Below are 19,362 nucleotides of genomic sequence, written 5' to 3' on the forward strand. Positions count from 1 at the left end.
GCATATATCTCGAATTTTCTAGATGACAGTTGATCTGTCAAAAATAGGGACTTTCGCCGTGTCAAAACAGTTGCATACCCTGAAATCTGGCTTTTTATGGAGAAGTTGTGTATAAAGTGAATATCTCAAAAAAGTTATTTGTACATATCTCCGCTATTTATAATTAATTAAGGAGTAGATGAAGGTAAATACTGCGCCGTTTGAGTGTTATTTTCATTGAGATAAGTCACTGGAGGCCGATTCAGCCCCAAATCAGCTGCCTGTCTATCCCTGTTGATGTCTTCTAGAGTTAACAATTTCGTGCGTCATGCCATTCATTCCGTAAGTAAATAGAATAAACGCGATAAACGCGACGAGGGGACGCATCGATGGCCGTTTTTTCTCATCACTGCAGCCGTTTTCGAGCCAACAAATATGACAGGCGGTTGGTGAAGTCATCAAGTTCTTCAGGCTTCCCTTGTTTACAGGGTCATCAAGAGTTTGTTGAACTTTTCAGTTTTGCCTAAACCCTGGTTGTTACAAAACAGATAAAACCCTCTTAATTGCCGCAAACTCCCCATAGCTAGCGATTGAAATGATCAAAGTTGTAAACAAGTGATTGTGGCTGTAACAATGACAGTTAGGCGAAATTCCAGTGATTCGATTAATCCCGTTTCCCCAGCTGATTCTTAGCTAAAAATGTGCTTTCCTATTCTAGGATATATTATGCCACGCAATTCTAAGGACAGCAAGTATGAGAACAATGGTTCTAATAGAAGAACACACACCTACATGTCTGCTGAAGATCAAGCGGCTGGTAAAAAGTCATTTTGGACAGAATTGGAGATAACAGGGACTATACGGAATTTAAGTTCTAACCTATTTCAAATGACTCATCTTACAGCGTTATATTTAAAAAACAACTCCCTGCAACGACTGCCGCCTGATATTTGCCAGCTCGTCAACCTAAGGAACTTAGATTTGTCGTCTAACAAGCTGCGCTCGTTGCCGGCCGAGCTGGGCGAACTTATACAACTCAGGTGAGTCCGCCAAGCGCGATTAAACACCCAAAGACAAAAGAAACCACTTTTAAATTAAATTGCATCGGTTATACTTGGTACCATTTTTAAGTCGAAATATCCAGGCGCGATATTCAAACCAACAACGTGATAGTATTTGTATACATTCGTGCGATATCAGATAGGCGAAAATTTTAAATGACGTAGTACAAACAAAAAATAACTCATTTAAACACAAACAACTTGTTGTCAAATGGTTCAGGTCATATGTAAATGATTTGAATAAGCTATGTGATAATAAATTTAATATTTATCTTTTGGGTTTGCCTTAAAGTTGCGCCAATGGCATATAAATAATCCCCAATGATGCCAATAGTGTCAACATTGTTTAATTTTTTATCAAAATTTATCTCCACTAGCGTAAACAAATTTTATTTATTTTTAGGTAATTTTGATTTTCCAGACGCTAATTACGGCGTATCTGTGCTTTGAGTGATTTTAAATTAAACTGGATTTAGTTTTTTAACGATTATATTGAGTGGTGCCATCTATCTGTTAGTTCTATGATTAAGCTGAATTAAATACAGGGTGTTTCACCACCAAAGTTCTAATTCTAGTAATTTTATCCTTATTATCCGTTATAATATTTATTTTGTTGATTAATCAAATAACGTTAAGTGCATTTTGAGCACTTTTAAAAATTTACGATTGTGTTAATGAAACTTGTCACAACTCTGATAAAATTCTACAACTTAACCTTCGTGTAACAAAGGTTGATTTCGGCGTAGTATTCCGTAGTTTCGCACTACAAATGAGTCACAATAGTGTCGTTGTAGTAAAAATAGAGAAACACAAAGGTCGGTCCTTGTGTTGTGACTTTTTATGATTCAGTTAATCAGTAATGAGTTGATTGATAGCGCACCGAAGCCACGCCTTCTGTTAAGATTCATCCATCATGCATCCAGGTATCGCAAAAAGGATATTTCGACAAAAGTGACGCGTTGATTTATAGTTCCGGATGGAGTCCGTATTTGGTGAATGTAGGAATGTTATAGCCGATGCAAATTTATATTCCCATCGTACACACTCAACTTTGATTTATCTATAGTAATAAAAATGTGAAAACTCAAACCAGCTGTACACGATGCATACGTATTAGAACTAGATTTGAAGTCTCCTGGCACTTCGGTCGTCGATAACGCTTTAAACAATCCAATTTTCAGCAGTAAAAAAGCAACTTAGCAATGCTAATCAAGTGTTCACCGGGTAACTCCAGGTGTAGCCTTTTTTTCTGTTGATAACGTATACGAACTTAGTAATTTCGTACTAATTTTTATAGCCGTGTTGTGGGCCTGCTAAAGACAACTTATATAACAACACGTTTTCTTCTCTCTTTTCAAACTCTGCGTCATAAGGCCTTCAATACCTCTTCCTTCTTCCCAAGTCCTTCCTCCTCGCAGGCCGGAGTGTAAGTCCCTTGTAAATTATTATTTGGAAATAATTCCCTTTTGTAAGTTAGAGTTCGAATGTTTCAGGGAACTGCAATTGAGTCATAACCAATTAAGGATTCTGCCATATGAACTGGGAAAGCTGTTTAATCTCATGGTTCTCGGTTTAATAGGAAATCCACTCAGTAAAGACATCATGAACATTTACGCCGAGCCCAATGGGACGCAGAAATTGCTGACTTTCATGCTAGACAACCTACAAGGTAGGATTTTTATGTTAATCTAGCGCGTTATCAATTAACTTGATGGGTACGACGAGGTTTATTATTTTTATTTGTGTTGAAAGTATAACAAAATAGAATAAGAGATATTCGTCCGTTCGGGACTTGAGTACTTTTAATATTAAATAAATTCCGTAATTATGCAAAACGCAGAAGGATGTGACGGAAGACTTGGAATATTGATTAATTTAAGATTTACAAGAAGGCGATTTCTACGAAAACGACAAGACACGTGTATGGAAACGTTTTCGTTATGTAAAACACTAAACGTAAACACTATTTTATTTTAACAACTTTAGTCTTATATGCTTTATTACTTTGAGTTGGCCCCATTTTAGTTTTTTAATAATTAAGAAAACCGAAATACGTCTATAAACAATGCAAGTGAAAATAGTCTTTGGAGACTCTCTTCGCTAAATTTATTTGTTGTATATAGGTTGATAATGAAATAAAGTACAAATTTAAAAGGTCTTCTTGGGAAATAATGCGTGATTTTTTAAATTTCTGCTCTAGTTAGCCATGACGCTTATGTCAACAGTGAAATTTGAGGTAAGCGTCATGGCCAACTAAGAAGGAAATTTAAAAAATCACTCGATATAATAAGGAGGATGCGGATAAAAATGCACCTTATACATCTAACGCTTTTTATTTATTTATAGGTTTTATTTCTTTATATTATAATTTGTTACATTGCGCATGTGTTATATGTATTTTCCTGTACGCAGCGTACAGATGAGCATTTGTTGTAAGATGTCAAATTAAGGAAAAAGACTATTGCGCTTTAATTAAAAAAAAAAAAAAAAACACATTGACTAGAATAAAATACATAGTTCGAATTTATTCGATGCACAATCTCCGGAACTATTGGATTGATTGTTATCAAGTTTTATTTATATTTTATAGGATGGTACAACGATAATCACAATTTGTCTGATTATTCTCATCAATACTTTGATGATATTGTCTAAAAATTTCCCACAGTACATTTATTCAAATTTTATAGAATAACAATCCTAAATTTGCGGTTTATGAATCCGCCTCGATTTATTTAATTTATAAGTGTTATTATGAAACAAAAAAAAATTAAATTCGCAAAATCAAATTGTGAACAAACGAAAAATGAACATTCCAAAAATAGAAAAATTGTAAAAACGGAAAATTGCAAAATTATAATGGAAAAAAGGAAAATTTAAAAGTTAGAAAATTCAAGAAACGGAAAGTTTTAAAATTAAAAATATTAAAAATTGTATGATCGAAAAATTGCAAAATAAAAAATGAACAATCGAAACACTAATTAATCGGAAAATAGAAAAGTGATTAATCCACAAAAATTAGCAAACTGAAAAAACGAAAATTTGCAAAATAATAATCGAAAAAATAATTAATCGGAAAATGGAAAATCGAAAAATGAGGAAATTAAGGAAACCTAAAATTGAAGAAACGAAAAATTATTATTAGAAACGAAAAATTGGGGAATCGAAAAATGAAAAATTGCAAATCGAAAAATTTAAGAACGGAAAAATAAAAAAATTGAAAGTTGAGGAACTAAAATTTCGAAGAATCGAAAAATTTGACGTTCCAAAATTGCAAATAAAAATTTAAAGATCGAAAAATTAAAAATCAGGGAACTGAAACCGGAAATTGAACATTTCAAAATTGCAAATAAAAAATTGAAAAATCCAAAAATTAAAAATCGGGAAACTGAAAAATCGAAAAATTAGCAAACTGAAAGAAGGAAAATTTGTAAAATCGAAAAATTTACAATCGAGAAATTGGAAAATCGAAAAATCAGAAAAATTGGAAAATTAAATAAACCTAAAATTGAAGAAACGAAAAACCAAAAAATCAAAAAAGGGGGAAAATTATGAAAACTTAAAATTGAAGAAACGAAAAATTCTCATTAGAAAGGAGAAATTCAAAATTGGGAACTTAAAAAATCGAAAAATTGAAAAAATGAAAAATTGGAATTCGAAAAATTTAAGAAAGAAAAAACTAGAAAAATCAAGTCGGGGAACTGAAAATTCGAACAATTGAAAAATTGGGCGTTCCAAAATTGCAAATAAAAAAATGAAAAATCGAAAAATTAAAAATCGAGACACTGAAAAATTGTAAAATAAAAAGAAAACGGAAAATTGACAAATTGGCAAAATGGAGAACTTAATAAATCGAAAAATTGAAGAAACGAATAACAAATTAAGTATAATTAGAAACGAAAAATTGGAAAATCGAAAAATTAAAAACCCAAAAGCTGAAAAATCCAAAAATTGAAAATAATAATCAAAAAAATAATCGGAAAATGAAAAATCGAATAATCAGAAAAATGGGAAAATTAAGAAATCGTAAAATTGAGGAAACGAAAATTTAAAAATTGAGAAATTGAAAAATCGAAAAATAGTCGGAAATGGGAAAACTAAAAAATCAGAAAAATGGGAAAATTAAGAAAACTTAAAATTGAAGAAACGAAAAATTAAAATTTGGGGAGCCGAAAATTCGAACAATTGAAAAATCGGGCACTCAAAAGTTGCAAATAAAAAAATAAAAAATCGAAAAATTAAAAATCGAGAAACTGAAAAATTGTAAAATAATAAGAAAATGGAAAATTGAAAGATTGGCAAAATAGAAAACTTAAGAAATCGTAAAATTGTAGAAACGAAAAATAAATTATAATTAGAAACAAAAAATTGGAAAATCGAAAAATTAAAAATCCAAAAGCTGAAAAATCGAAAAATTGAAAAATAATAACCAAAAAAATAATTGGAAAATGGAAAATCGAATAATCAGGAAAATGGCAAAATTAAGAAATCGTAACATTGAGGAAACGAAAATTCATAAATTAAAAACTAATTGGAAATTGAAAAACCAAAAAATCAGAAAAATGGAAAAATTAAGAAAACTTAAAATTGAAGAAACAAAAAATTATCATAGAAAGGAGAAATTCGAAAATCGAAAAATTGAAAATTGGGAACCTGAAAAATCGAAAAATTTTTAAAATGAAAAATTGCAATTCGAAAAATTTAAGAAAGAAAAAAATCGAAAAATTAAAAGTCGGGGAACCGAAAATTCTAACGATTGAAAAATTGGGCATTCCAAAATTGCAAATAAAAAAATTAAAAATCGAGAAACTGAAAAATTGTAAAATAATAAGAAAATGGAAAATTGAAAGATTGGCAAAAAGAGAAAACTTAAGAAATCGCAACATTGTAGAAAAAAAAAATATATAAAATATAAATCCAAAAGCTGAAAAATCGAAAAATTGCAAAATAATAACCAAAAGAATAATGGGAAATTGGAAAATTGAAAAATCAGAAAAATAGGTAAATTAACAAAACCTAAACTTCAAGAAACGAAAAATTATCATTAGAAACGAAAAATTCGAAAATCGAAAAATTGCAATTCGAAAAATTTAAGAAACGAAAAAATAGAAAAATCGAAGAATAAAAAATCGGGGAACTGAAAATTCGAGCAACTGAAAAATTGGACATTGAATCATCCAAAATTGCAAATAAAAAAATGAAAAATCGAAAAACTAAAAATCTTTAATCTGAAAAATTGCAAAATAATAATCGGAAAATGGGAAATTGATAAATTGGCAAAATGGAAAATTTAAGAAATCGTAAAATTGGAGAAACCAAAAATTAAAAATTGAGGAATTGGAAAATCGAAAAAGTGAAAAATCAACGTACTGAAAAAAAAACGAAAAATCTACAATTAAAGAAACGAAAAATTACCATTAGGAACGAAAAATTCAAAAATTGAAAAATTAAAATTTGGAAACCTGAAAAATCGAAAAATTGAAGAAATGAAAAATAGAAAAATCGAAAAATTAAATGTGAAAGTTCGAAGAATCGAAAACTTCGACCTTTGAAAATTGCAAATAAAAAGCTGAAAAATTGAAAAATCAAAACTCGGGGAACCGAAAATTCGAACAATCGAAAAATTGGACATTCCAAAATTTCAATAAAAAAAAATGAAAAATCGAGAAATTGAAAAATTGCATAATAATAACAAGAAAATGGAAAATCGAAAAGTTGGCATAATCGAAAACTTAAGGAATCGTAAAATTGAAGAAACGAAAAATTGGAAAACTGAATAATTAAAAATCCAACAGTTGAAAAGTCGAAAAATTGCAAAATAGTAATTGAAAAATTAATTACTCGGAAATTGGAAAATTGATTAATCCACAAAACAGAAAAATTAAGAAATCGTCAAATTGAAGAAACGTAAATTTAGAAATTGAGGAATTGTAAAATCGAAAAAATAATTAATCGGAAAAAATGCAAAACTGAAAAATCAGAGAAATGGGAAAATTAAGAAAACCTAAAATTGAAGAAACGAAAAATTCGGTAATCCAAAAAAAAATAATTAAAATTGGGAGCAAAAAGTCGAAAAATTAATAAATGAAAAATTACAATTCGAAAAATTGAAAAATTAGTCGGGAAACTGAAAATGTGAACAACCGATAAATTGGACCTTCCAAAATTGCAAATAAAAAGCTGAAATCTCGAAAAATGAAAAATCGGGGAACTGAAAATTCGCACTAATAAAAAATTGGACATTCCAACGAAAAATTCGAAAATCGAAAAATTAAAAATCGAGAAACTGAAAAATTGCAAAATAATAATAGGAAAATGGAAAATTAAAAATTGACAAAACTGAAACCTTATGAAATCGCAAAATTGAAGAAACGGAAAACCGAAAAATCATCATTAGAAACGAAAATTGGAAATTTGAAGAATTTACAATGGAGAAACTGAAAAATCGAAAAATTGCAAAGTAGTAACCAAAAAATAATAATCGGAAAATGGAAAATTGAAAAATCAGAAAAGTGGGAAAATCAAGAAAACCTAAAGTTGAAGAAACGAAAATTTATCATTACAAAATTAGAAAATCGACAAATTAAAAATTGAAAAACTGAAAATCGAAAAATTGAAAAAATGAAAACTTGAAAAATCGAAGAATTAAATGTCGGGGAACTGAAAATTCGAACAAAAAATTTGGACATTCCAAAATTGCAAATCGAAAAAATTAAAAATTGGATAATTAAAAAATCGAAAAATTGCAAATAATAATCTTAAAACTAATTAATCGGAAAATGGACAATTGAAACATCGGAAAAATAGAAAACTTAAAAAATCGTGAAATTGAAGAAACGAAAAATTATCATTAGTTGAGGTTGAGAAGCTGAAAAATCGAAAAATTGCAAAATTACAATCGAAAAACTTATCATTGATCGTTCTTGTTTTTTTTTAATTTTTAGATTTAGTCTAAATCAAATTAAATCGAAGACTTATTAGAGTAAAATATTTCCAACAAAATGAAACTTTATTTTTTCTCGTTCCGTCTGTTTGTTTGTCGTCTCTCTCTCTCTCTCCTCTCTCTCTCTCTCTCTCTCTCTATGTGGATTTTATAAAACAGACAATCTCCGAAACTACTGAACTGATTGTCATCAAATTTTATTTATATTTTACGAATATCCTTTAGATGATAAAACGATAATCGAAATTTGTGTGATTATTCTCATTTATATTTTGAAGACGTCACCTAAAAATTTTGCATAGTAAATGCTATTTAAATTTTATAAAATAGCAATCCTAAATTTGCGGTTTACGAGTCCGCCGTATAACGATTGTCATGAAAAAAACAAAATTGGCAAATAGGCTACTCAAAACCTCAATTTTTTGGTTGGTTACCATGTATTTTCTTTATAATTTTTTAAATTCTGTTTGTTTGGGAGACATGTACAGGATGTTTCATCTTAACTACTATCTATATAGGAAATAGATTGAATATAATATTTAAAAAACTACAAGATAAGATAAAATATTAGTAGTAATAGGAAATTTCCAAAATTCAAAATTATTTTTCAAATTTATGAAGCAGTAACTATAGAAACGTGATTAAAACGATACTTTTCAAAAAAAATCTAAAAATTAGAAAGTTTCATTTACAAAACATACGTTTATATAAATTAAGATAAATATAATATATAAGTATAAATATTACTCATAGCTAATATGATAATTATTGATAACAGTTCCAAATGAAATGAAAACGTGTTCATGAAGTACATGTTTTATCTCAATTGATTCAAAAATAAGTTGGAACAAAAAGAAAAAAAAATTCAATCGACTTCCAATGAGAGACGTCGAATAATAGATTTACGACGTTTGAAACTAATCTCTGATTAAAGTTTACACATTGTTTTGTAAACACACTTATCTTTTAAATTCATATCTACTACCAGTATCACAACAAAAACTATATTTAAACTGAGTACTGATTTTGTTACGTAGCCAACTTTTTCGTACAATTTGTGGCTGAAATTAAACTCATTTTAATTTAATCCAAAATAAAAAAAAAAAATTAGGAAACATCACAAAGTGATTTGTTTTGTTTGTGTTATGTTATTTAAATGATTTCTCGTTTGTGGTTTATGTGCAAACGAGCGACTTTCGGTCGAAACCGGGCCCATCATGTGTGACAGGGAAGCGCATTAAGCCCTGTTCTATTTTCACCGAGATGCACGATCACGTCAGCTTTCTCCCGGTCTCGGTACCATAACGACGCAATTACACTCATATTTACAGAATACTGTTGAGTGAAAGCCAAGCATAAAAATTGGACTACTTGCGGTTATTTTGTTTTATGAATTTGTTGTGCATGACAGTACAGCGTTGATATAATCAATGATGAAATCCGGCCCACGCAGAAAGCCACCGTCTTTTGTTGACATTTACAGAAATAATGATCATATTCGTGCCATCTTCGGCGTCGGGCACGTTTTTAACCTTTCGCATTTCGTGAATTATTATTTAATTTTAATGCAATTAGCCGATGTAAAAATACTAATGAGTAACACCGCACGTGTCGTTAAATAATTCCAAATTAACGGGGTTAGAGTTCGCGCGATGTAGAAAGTTCGGTCTATTGTTTACAATATTTTCCCTCATATTCGAAACTAACGAAAGGAAGTTTCACAACGTCCATAATTGGGTTCATTGTGATCGGAATTAAATAAAAATAGTTTCGGAAAAGTAATTAAGCGTCGCATCGACGCTAATTGAGCGGATCGGCGATTTCTTCTTTTTAATTTACTAGCGATCTCACCGAATTTTTTAGGCGATGGAAAAAATGTGGGAGAATCCGTGATTTCCGTAAGCGGTTTCCTTTCACAGTTCATTGAAAGGTTGCCTTGGAATCATGGTAATTGAAACATCTAAATATAGTGCAGTTTTCCTTTCAGAATATCATTCGATGCTAGAAGGTGCGTACATATCCTTAAACTTAAGGACACTGCAACCGCTATACTGTAAATAGGATAAATATTAATAATAGTTTTTTCACGTTCTAGCACCAGAAAGGTCACCGATTTTATCGTTGTTAACAATTATAGATTCGTGTCTGTTGCGTACGTAGACTGTAGTTGTAAAACCGTGTTATTTAAATTTCGCCGACTCCTGGTTTCTTATTTTGAATGTAAGTAGGTGTCTGGTCGTCCGATCAGACTTATCTCCGAAGATCCGTTAAGCCGCTAATTGTTACTGTTATGTATCAGTGAAAATGTAATGTGTTACGATTTTTTTCCGAAACTACGGTTCAATTTGCATCGGCCGCTAGTAATAACTGGTTGTATCGTTTATGTTAATGAGACTTCCAGAGCTTTCGCCGAAACAAGCGTTATAACAGTCTTAGTTTTTATTATTCTTTGTTTCCGTTACGTACAGTAAAATTGTACATTTCGCGCGGTTGCCGCTATGTCTTATTTCTGTCTAGAGCCACCTAGAGGGGGGAGGAAATTAAGAGACTTTCTCTCGTCTGACACGACCGCTGAAGAATCTAGAAATGGCTGTGATTCGAATTTATTTAATTATGCGTTTTAGCCCAATTTCCAGCTAATCGCATTCATTATCGAAGTAGGTGCATTTTAATGAGCGGATTTTTTTTTCGGTGAGATGCGATAGATTTAGGTGGTATTGTTTGTGGAAATTCTAAAAAACGCATAAATTTGTATTGCTGTTATTCGAAATCGATGAGATGAATCAGAGAGTGGATGATTGTTCCTTTCTCTCACAGTTTGCACGTTCCACAAACGCGGTATTATTTAAGTTTGTGGGTATTCTTTGTTTGGTGGCCTAGATTGTGGCGATTTGGCTTAAGATGATCACGATTGAAATAATAAGAGGGCGACAATATATATGGTAATGTGTTTAGGAAAATGGAAATTTATGTTTTTATAACTGTGGTGCCTGAAATGGCCACTCAGGATTGAGTGGTTATTTTTCTGATTGGATCGGCGGTTTTGGGTTTTGCGGTACAGTTACGGCGTGATTTAATCGAGCTGAGAAAACAAAGAACATCTTTAGTGGAAGATTCGGTGTGTGTGATAAGGATTTTTTGTTTTTGCGCCAATTTAATAATTTGGGTTTTAAATTTAGTACACTTTATTTTATTAGTTGTTGTATTGGCAGTATTTTTGTGTGAAACGGCGAAATTGCCTATGTACACACAATTTAAAAATAAGTAAACATATTTAGTGAAGTGTTGTAAAATTAATTTTACTAGTAAATTATAGTCAACAAATAAGTAATTAAGTCATAAAAAGGTGTTTGTTTTTTAAATCAGGTTTCATACTTTTCGGGTTAACAATTTCTTTTCGATTATCTTGGTCGGTTGCCATGTCACAACAATCAAAAAATCAATACGTTTCAAAAATTATTTGAAAAATTTGCACAGAAATTTTATTTATTTTATGATAACCCCTGTGGGGTAACGTTCTCTTATATTATTATAAAATGTTCTACAATTGTTGTTATTTTTTTTGGCGGAAATCTGGATACTTGGAATAAAAACTCAAGGCGGATTCATAAACTGCACGTACAGGAGTATGTTATTTTATAAAATTTAAATAGCATTTATGAAAAAATAGTTGTCCGTTTCCGTCTGTCTACCATCTGTGTCGATTTTGTTTACATCGATGATTTCCGAAACTACTAAAATTTATATGGGTGTTAGAAATATTGTGTAGATGGTAAGACGCTCGTCAAAATTTGTCCAATTATCCCCACCGAGAATGTGATGACCTCCTCTCAGTTTTCTGTAGTAAGTAGAATTAAAATTTTATAAAATGACATACCCTGTACTTCCAAATTTTCGCATCGAATTTCGCAATTGAAATATCAAATTCAAATCTCATTTCAATTTTCACGTTTCAAATTTCATATTTCAAATTTTAATTACCCACACCGATGTGACGACGTCCCCTCGAAACTTTTCATAGCAAGAAGAATTTATAGTTTGTAAAATAACTTACTCCTCTACTTCTGGTTTATGAATCCGCTTTGAGGTTTTACCCGAAGCGGCACGTCGAGATCTACATTCGAGAATTATTTCTAAATTTTTAGACAATTTTTCCAAAAAGTTTTATTTTTCAATATTTCCCGCTGATGTTTCCAGTATTTTTCGACCGCTTTGGAAAAGTAACTAGAGATTTTTTTTTGTACTTACGAGCTCCATAAGATATTTTTGTCTTTATTTCTTCGAACATTTTCTCCACTATTCGAGAATCGTCAATATAAAATATTGGAATTTTAAGAATTTAATTTAATTTCTCTATATCTGTATATATCTTTTTAGTTTGGTCTATATTCTCCCATATTTGGGTATATATCCTTCTACATACATCTAATTTTTTCTGTATCATTCTATATCTGCGTATATCCTTCTTTGGTCTTCTTATATTATTTTGTGTCGGTCAGGAGAGTCCTCCATCTTACAGGATTTTTTTTTAGGATCACAATTCTGTGCTTACTTTTGCTCTACGTTCAGTAATTACAGAGAAAACACAAAATTTTAATTTCAAAATTGCCAATTTCGAAATTTCAATTTCAAAATTCCAATATTTCAATTTCAAAATTTCAGTTTCAATATTTCAATTTCAAAATTTCAATTTTAAAATTCCAATATTTCAATTTCAAAATTTCAGAGTCACAATTCCAATATTTCAATTTCAAAATTTCAGTTTTAAAATTTCAATTTCAAAATTCCAATATTTCAGTTTCAAGATTTCAATTTCAAAATTCCAATAATTCAGTTGCAAAATTCCAGTTTCAATGTTTCAATTTCAAAATTCTAGTTTAAAAATTTCAATTTCTAAACTTCAATTTCAAAATTTCAGTCACAGTTCCAATATTTCAATTTCAAAATTTCAGTTTTAAAATTTCAATTTCAAAATTCCAAGATTTCAATTTTAAAATTCCAATATTTCAATTTCAAACTTCAATTTCATAATTTCAATTTCAAAATTTCAATTTAAAAACTTTAATTTCAAAATTTCAACTTCAATATATACTTCAATTTCAAAACTTCAATTCAAGATTTTAGTTTCAAAATTTAAATTTCAAAGTTTCAGTTTCAAAATTCCAATATATCAGTTTCAAAATTGCAATTTGAAATTTCAATTTCAAAACTTAAGTTTCGAAACTTCAATTTCAAAATTTCAATTTCAGACTTTCGATTTCAGAACTTCAAAATTTTAATTTCAGACTTTCAATTTCGTAATTTCAATTTCAAAGTTTCAGTTTTAGAATTTCAATTTCAGAATTTCAAAATTTCAGTTTCAAATTTCACACTATATTTTTCGAATCGGCACTTCGAGATCTGTATTTCGGAATTATTTCTCAATTTTTAGTCAATTTTTCCAAAAAGTTCAATTTTTCAATTCTTCTTTCGATCATTTTTCAAGTTTCAAAATTCCAATGTTCAAAGTTTCAATTTCTTAGTTTCACTTTCAAAATTGCAATTTTAAAACTTTAATTTCAAAATTTCAGTTTCAAAATTTCAATTTCAAAATTGCAATTTAAAAACTTTAATTTCAAAATTTCAACTTCAATATATACTTCAATTTCAAAACTTCAATTCAAGATTTTAGTTTCAAAATTTAAATTTCAAAGTTTCCGTTTCAAAATTCCAATATTTCAGTTCCAAAATTGCAATTTGAAATTTCAATTTCAAAACTTAAGTTTCGAAACTTCAATTTCAAAATTTCAATTTCGGACTTTCGATTTCAGAATTTCAAAATTTTAATTTCAGACTTTCAATTTCGGAATTTCAATTTCAAACTTTCAGTTTTAGAATTTCAATTTCAGAATTTCAAAATTTCAGTTTCAAATTTCACACTATATTTTTCGAATCGGCACGTCAAGATCTATATCTCGGAATTATTTCTCAATTTTTAGTCAATTTTTCCAAAAAGTTCAATGTTTCAATTCTTCTCCCTTATATTTCGACCATTTTTCGAGTTTCAAAATTCCAATATTTCAATTTCAAAATTCCAATATTTCAATTTCAAAATTCCAATATTTCAATTTCAAAATTCCAATATTTCAATTTCAAAATTCCAATATTTCAATTTAAAAATTGAAATTTCAAAGTTTCAATTTCTTAGTTTCACTTTCAAAATTTCAATTTCAAAATTGAAAATTGCAGTTTCAAAATTCCAATTTCAAAATTTCAATTTTAAAATTGCAATTTCAAAACTATAATTTCAAAATTTCAATTTCAAAACTTAAATTTCTAAATTTCAGTTTCAAAACATCAAAATTTCGGTTTCAGAATTCCAATATTTCAATTTCAAAACTTCAATTTCAAAATTTCAGTTTTAAAACACCAATATTTCAATTTCAAAGTTTCAGTTTCAAAATTTCAATTTCAAGATTTCAGTTTCAAAATTTCAATGTAAGAGTTTCAGTTTCAAAATTCCAATATATAGATTCAGCAACAATATTTTCTGCAATGTTGATCTTACACCTCGTCAACAGACTAAGGCTTATGCTATTAGAAAAGAATTTAGAAGTCGGCGCAACAATGGTGAGGAAGACATAAGACTAAAATACACAAATGGTGTGCCAAAAATCGTCAGTACAAAAAATGTGTAGATTTCCAGCAGGCAAGATTTCCTCGTTCACGTACATCTTTAAGTGAAAACATTGTTTATCAAAATGTGCGAGGTCTAAATACTAAAATTACGGACTTTTATGTGAATTGCTCTTCATTGGATGCTGACGTTGTTATTCTAAGCGAAACATGGCTTACCAGCAATGTTAGTTCAAGTGAGTTATTTCCTTGCTTTTTTAATGTATATCGATCCGATAGAATTACTGGTCGTGGTGGAGGAGTTTTGGTGGCAGTGAGGAACCAGTATGTTGTAAACAAGCTTGATGTTAGCTCACCGGTACCATCTGTTCAACTTTTAGGCATAAGAATTTCTATAAGCAGTAGACATATTATTATTCTTGCCATGTACATTCCTCCTTCACTCAGTCTTGATGTTTACACTTCTATCTTTGACTACTTGGAAAGTGCCATAGACTTCTCAGTTCCCGTCATGTTATGTGGCGACTTTAATATCCCGGAAATTTCTGAATGTGTGACAGGTACAAGGACAACCCAATTATTCAACATCTACACACAGTTTCTGGCATTAAATAACTTGGTTCAACACAACAGCATTCTCAATAGCAACAACAGAATATTAGATTTAGTTCTGACGACAGAAAGTTTAACAGTAACTGTAGACAAACAGGAGTTGACATTAGTTACAGAGGATAATCATCATCCTGCTCTAAATATACAACTGGAATTAGTGAACCTGGATAGTGTACCATTTGTACATGGGACTGATGACTTGAGATTTAACTTTCACAGAGGTAATCTGGAAGGGCTCTACCTATCACTTGCTGGGACTGACTGGTTGCCAGTTTTAGATGCTGCTGATCCTACTCTGGCCTGTGAGAAATTCAATGAAATCATTTTTACCAACATCTCCCAATATGTACCAATTTCAAAGTCCTTTGGTCAGCGGGAAAATTACCCTGTTTGGTATACTAGATCTGTTATCAACAAAATCAAAACAAAGAATAGACATTGGGATATTTATAGAAAAACCAAGTCAGTATATCATCTTGATAAAGTGAAGAAGTTACGCTGTGAAATCAGAAAAGACATTAGGTACACATATTATGAGTTTATAAGAAAATCTGAAACTTCTCTACAAAGCCATCCGAAAAAATTTTGGTCGTTTGTTAATGAAAAAAAGAAAGCCACGAATGTTCCTGGTCTCATGACCTTTGAGAATCATACCTTGACATCTCAACAAGATATAGTCAACACATTTGCTAGTCACTTTAAAAGTATGTACAACTGCGATAACGAGAACCATGTCTGCGATGTAATATGCCGTGATAATTGTGAAAATATCTGTGATAACTGTTTTAAATATTGTTGTCCATCTTTTGATGTTAGAGTAGACTGTGTAAAAAATGTTATTTTAAATAGGTTCTCTATAAGTGACAACGACATTCTTAAGGCTGTAAAGGGTATAAAAGCGAATAATGTCTGTGGTGCTGATAACATACCGGCATTTTTGATTGTGGATTGCATAAGTTGTTTTCTATCTCCACTTTGTCATATATTTAATCGGATATTAATATCTTCACAGTATCCAACAGTATGGAAAACGTCAAATGTTGTGCCAATTTTTAAGTCGGGTGACAAGTCGAACATTAAGAACTATAGGCCCATATCTCTCATCCCAAATTTTGCTAAATTGTTTGAGTGCATATTAACAGATGCTATCTATGCCCATGTGAAATCTGATATTATAACTGAACAACATGGTTTTGTCAAGGGCCGCTCCACTACAACTAACTTATGCGAATTCACGCAGTTTGTCTCAAATGCTTTAGATAAAAGATCACAAGTCGATGCTATATATACCGACTTATCTAAAGCATTTGACAAAGTTAATCACTGTATTTTATTAAAAAAGTTGGAAAGTTTTGGTTTATGCGATAATTTAATATCTGTTCTTAAATCTTGGTTAACTGATAGGCAACAACGAGTTTTGTGTAAAGGATTTAGATCGTCGATATATAAAGTTAACAGTGGAGTTGGTCAAGGATCAAATTTAGGTCCTCTTCTTTTTATTATATTTTACAACGACGTCGTAAAAGACTTGGGATGTAGGGCATTTGTATACGCCGATGACTTAAAACTGGCAAAAGTTGTCAATAGGGCTGAGGACTGTTATGAGCTACAAACCAGTTTAGAAAAGTTACTGCATTGGTGTAATAGTAATAAGTTTGAAATTAACAAAAGTAAATGTAAAAAGATTACCTTCTTTCGTACACGTGAACCTATTTCCTATTATTACAATTTAGATGGTTATGTACTTGAGAATTGTCAACAGATATCTGATTTAGGTGTTGTTATGGACTGTAGTTTGTCATTTGCCCCACACATCCTGCATGTCACCAAGACTGCTATGCAACAGCTAGGATTTATTCGTCGTAACACCATGGATTTTGTTAACATACAATGTATCAAAATACTTTTTTATGCTTTAGTAAGGTCAAGAATGGAATATTGTTGCATTGTATGGAAGCCGTATTACCAAAAATATATTGACTTGTTAGAGAATGTCTTGCGCAAATTTGCAAAGTATTTATTTTTAAAAATGTATAATAGGTATCCAAGCAGACATTGTGATCAATCTAGCTTATTGTCTATTGTCAATGAACAACCTTTAATAAGAAGAAGAAATGCAGCTAGTTTAATTTTTCTACAAAAACTCACTTTAGGTCAGATATGTTGTCAGGAGCTTCTCCATGAAATCAAATTCAACATCCCAAGACAAATTAGCCGATGTCCAAAGTTATTTTATTTTGCTATACCCAATACTTTTCATCATTATAACTGTCCATTGATATATGCTTTTCGCTTATATAATTCCGTTTGTGATGGTCGTCTAGATATATTTTTTCATAATTTTAGTAAAGCTAATGTAAGGAAACAATTGTTGGAATTGAATCATGTGTAAGTGTACCAATGTTGTGAGCATTATGTGTTTATTGTATATTTAATATTGTTTATGTGTTTATTGTAAATTTAATATTGTTCCTGTGGTTGTATCCACTATGGACTATATATTAGTCTGCTGGATAAATAAATATATTATTATTATTATTATTATTATTAATATTTCAGTTCCAAAATTGCAATTTGAAAATTCAGTTTCAAAACTTAAGTTTCGAAACTGAACATTTCAATTTCAGACTTTCGATTTCAGAATTTCAAAATTTCAATTTCCGAAATTCAGTTTCAAATTTCACACTCTGTTTTTCGAATCGGCACGTCGAGGTCTATATCTCGGAATTATTTCTCAATATTTGGTCAATTTTTCCAAAAAGTTCAATTTTTCAATTCTTCCCCTTTATATTTCGACCATATTTCGAGTTTGAAAATTCCAATATTTCAATTTCAAAATTGAAATTTCAAAGTTTCATTTTCTTAGTTTCACTTTAAGTTTCGAAACTTCAATTTCAAAATTTCAATTTCGGACTTTCGAGTTCAGAATTTCAAAATTTTAATTTCAGACTTTCAATTTCGGAATTTCAATTTCAAACTTTCAGTTTTAGATAGATAAGTTTATTGCACAACAGTACAAACGGTTAGTTAACAGTGTATACCTACTGATAATTAACTTAACTAACCTAAGAATAAAACAAATAAAATCATACATCAAACACAATAAAAAAGAACACAAATTTAAAATTTATTAAAAGAAATGCCTAAGTCGGTACCTCGTAAAATATCAAAAATTAGCTGCTTTTTAATGACTTGGCTCGACATATCAAGAAATTGATCTAAGTGATTCACAATATAGGGAGCTAGATATGAGAAAGATGATTCAAAACGAGCAGTCATATGAGTGGGTATAGTCAGTTTTGGAATTTCAATTTCAGAATTTTAAAATTTCAGTTTCCGAATTTCAGTTTCAAATTTCACACTATATTTTTCGAACCGGCACGTCGAGATGTATATTTCGGAATTATTTCTCAATGGTTAGTCCATTTTTCCAAAAAGTTCAATTTCTTAGTTTCACTTTCAAAATTTCAATTTCAAAATTACAATTTCAAAATTTCAAATTCAAAACTTAAATTTCAAAATTTCGGTTTCAAAACATCAAAATTTCGGTTTCAGAATTCCAATATTTCAATTTCAAAATAGCAATTTCAAAGTTTCAGTTTCAAAATTTTAATTTCCAAATTGCAATTTCAAAATTTCAATTTCAAAATTTCAATTTTAAAATTTCAATTTCAAAAGTTCAATTTCAAAATTTAAGTTTTAAAACCAATATTTCAATTTCAAAGTTTCAGTTTTAAAATTTCAATTTCAATATATACTTCAATTTCAAAACTTCAATTTCAAGATTTCAGTTTCAAAATTTCAATTTCAGAGTTTCAGTTTCAAAATTCCAATATTTCAGTTCCAAAATTGCAATTTGAAAATTCAGTTTCAAAACTTAAGTTTCGAAACTTCATTTTCAACATTTCAATTTCAGACTTTCGATTTCAGAATTTCAGCATTTCAATTTCCGAATTTCAGTTTCAAATTTCACACTATATTTTTCGAATCGGCACGCCGAGATCTATATCTCGGAATTATTTCTCAATTTATAGTCAATTTTTCCAGAAAGTTCAATTTTTCAATTTTTCCCCCTTATATTTCGACCATTTTTCGAGTTTCAAAATTCCAATATTTCAGTTTCAAAATTCCAATATTTCAATTTCAAAATTC

At 29.8% G+C, this 19,362-nt stretch overlaps 1 protein-coding gene across 3 annotated transcripts in view; it reads left to right on the forward strand.

Annotated features, from left to right (window-relative positions):
- Positions 1 to 69: 69 nt before the first annotated feature.
- Twin (twin) overlaps positions 70 to 19,362 on the forward strand; it is a 96,201-nt gene continuing 76,908 nt past the window's right edge. For all 3 annotated transcript variants that reach the window (XM_064074546.1, XM_064074545.1, XM_064074547.1), the window contains exons 1-3: positions 70 to 184; positions 698 to 1,019; positions 2,534 to 2,709. In XM_064074546.1, the coding sequence (XP_063930616.1) occupies positions 706 to 1,019; positions 2,534 to 2,709 (490 nt within the window). In that variant the 5' untranslated portion in view covers positions 70 to 184; positions 698 to 705. The remainder of the gene's footprint in view (positions 185 to 697; positions 1,020 to 2,533; positions 2,710 to 19,362) is intronic.

This window comes from Zophobas morio, unplaced genomic scaffold, assembly GCF_036711695.1.
Source record: "Zophobas morio isolate AGI-343-1 ecotype UQ-CSIRO unplaced genomic scaffold, CSIRO_AGI_Zmor_V1 ptg000054l, whole genome shotgun sequence".
NCBI classification, from domain to species: Eukaryota; Metazoa; Arthropoda; class Insecta; order Coleoptera; family Tenebrionidae; genus Zophobas; species Zophobas morio.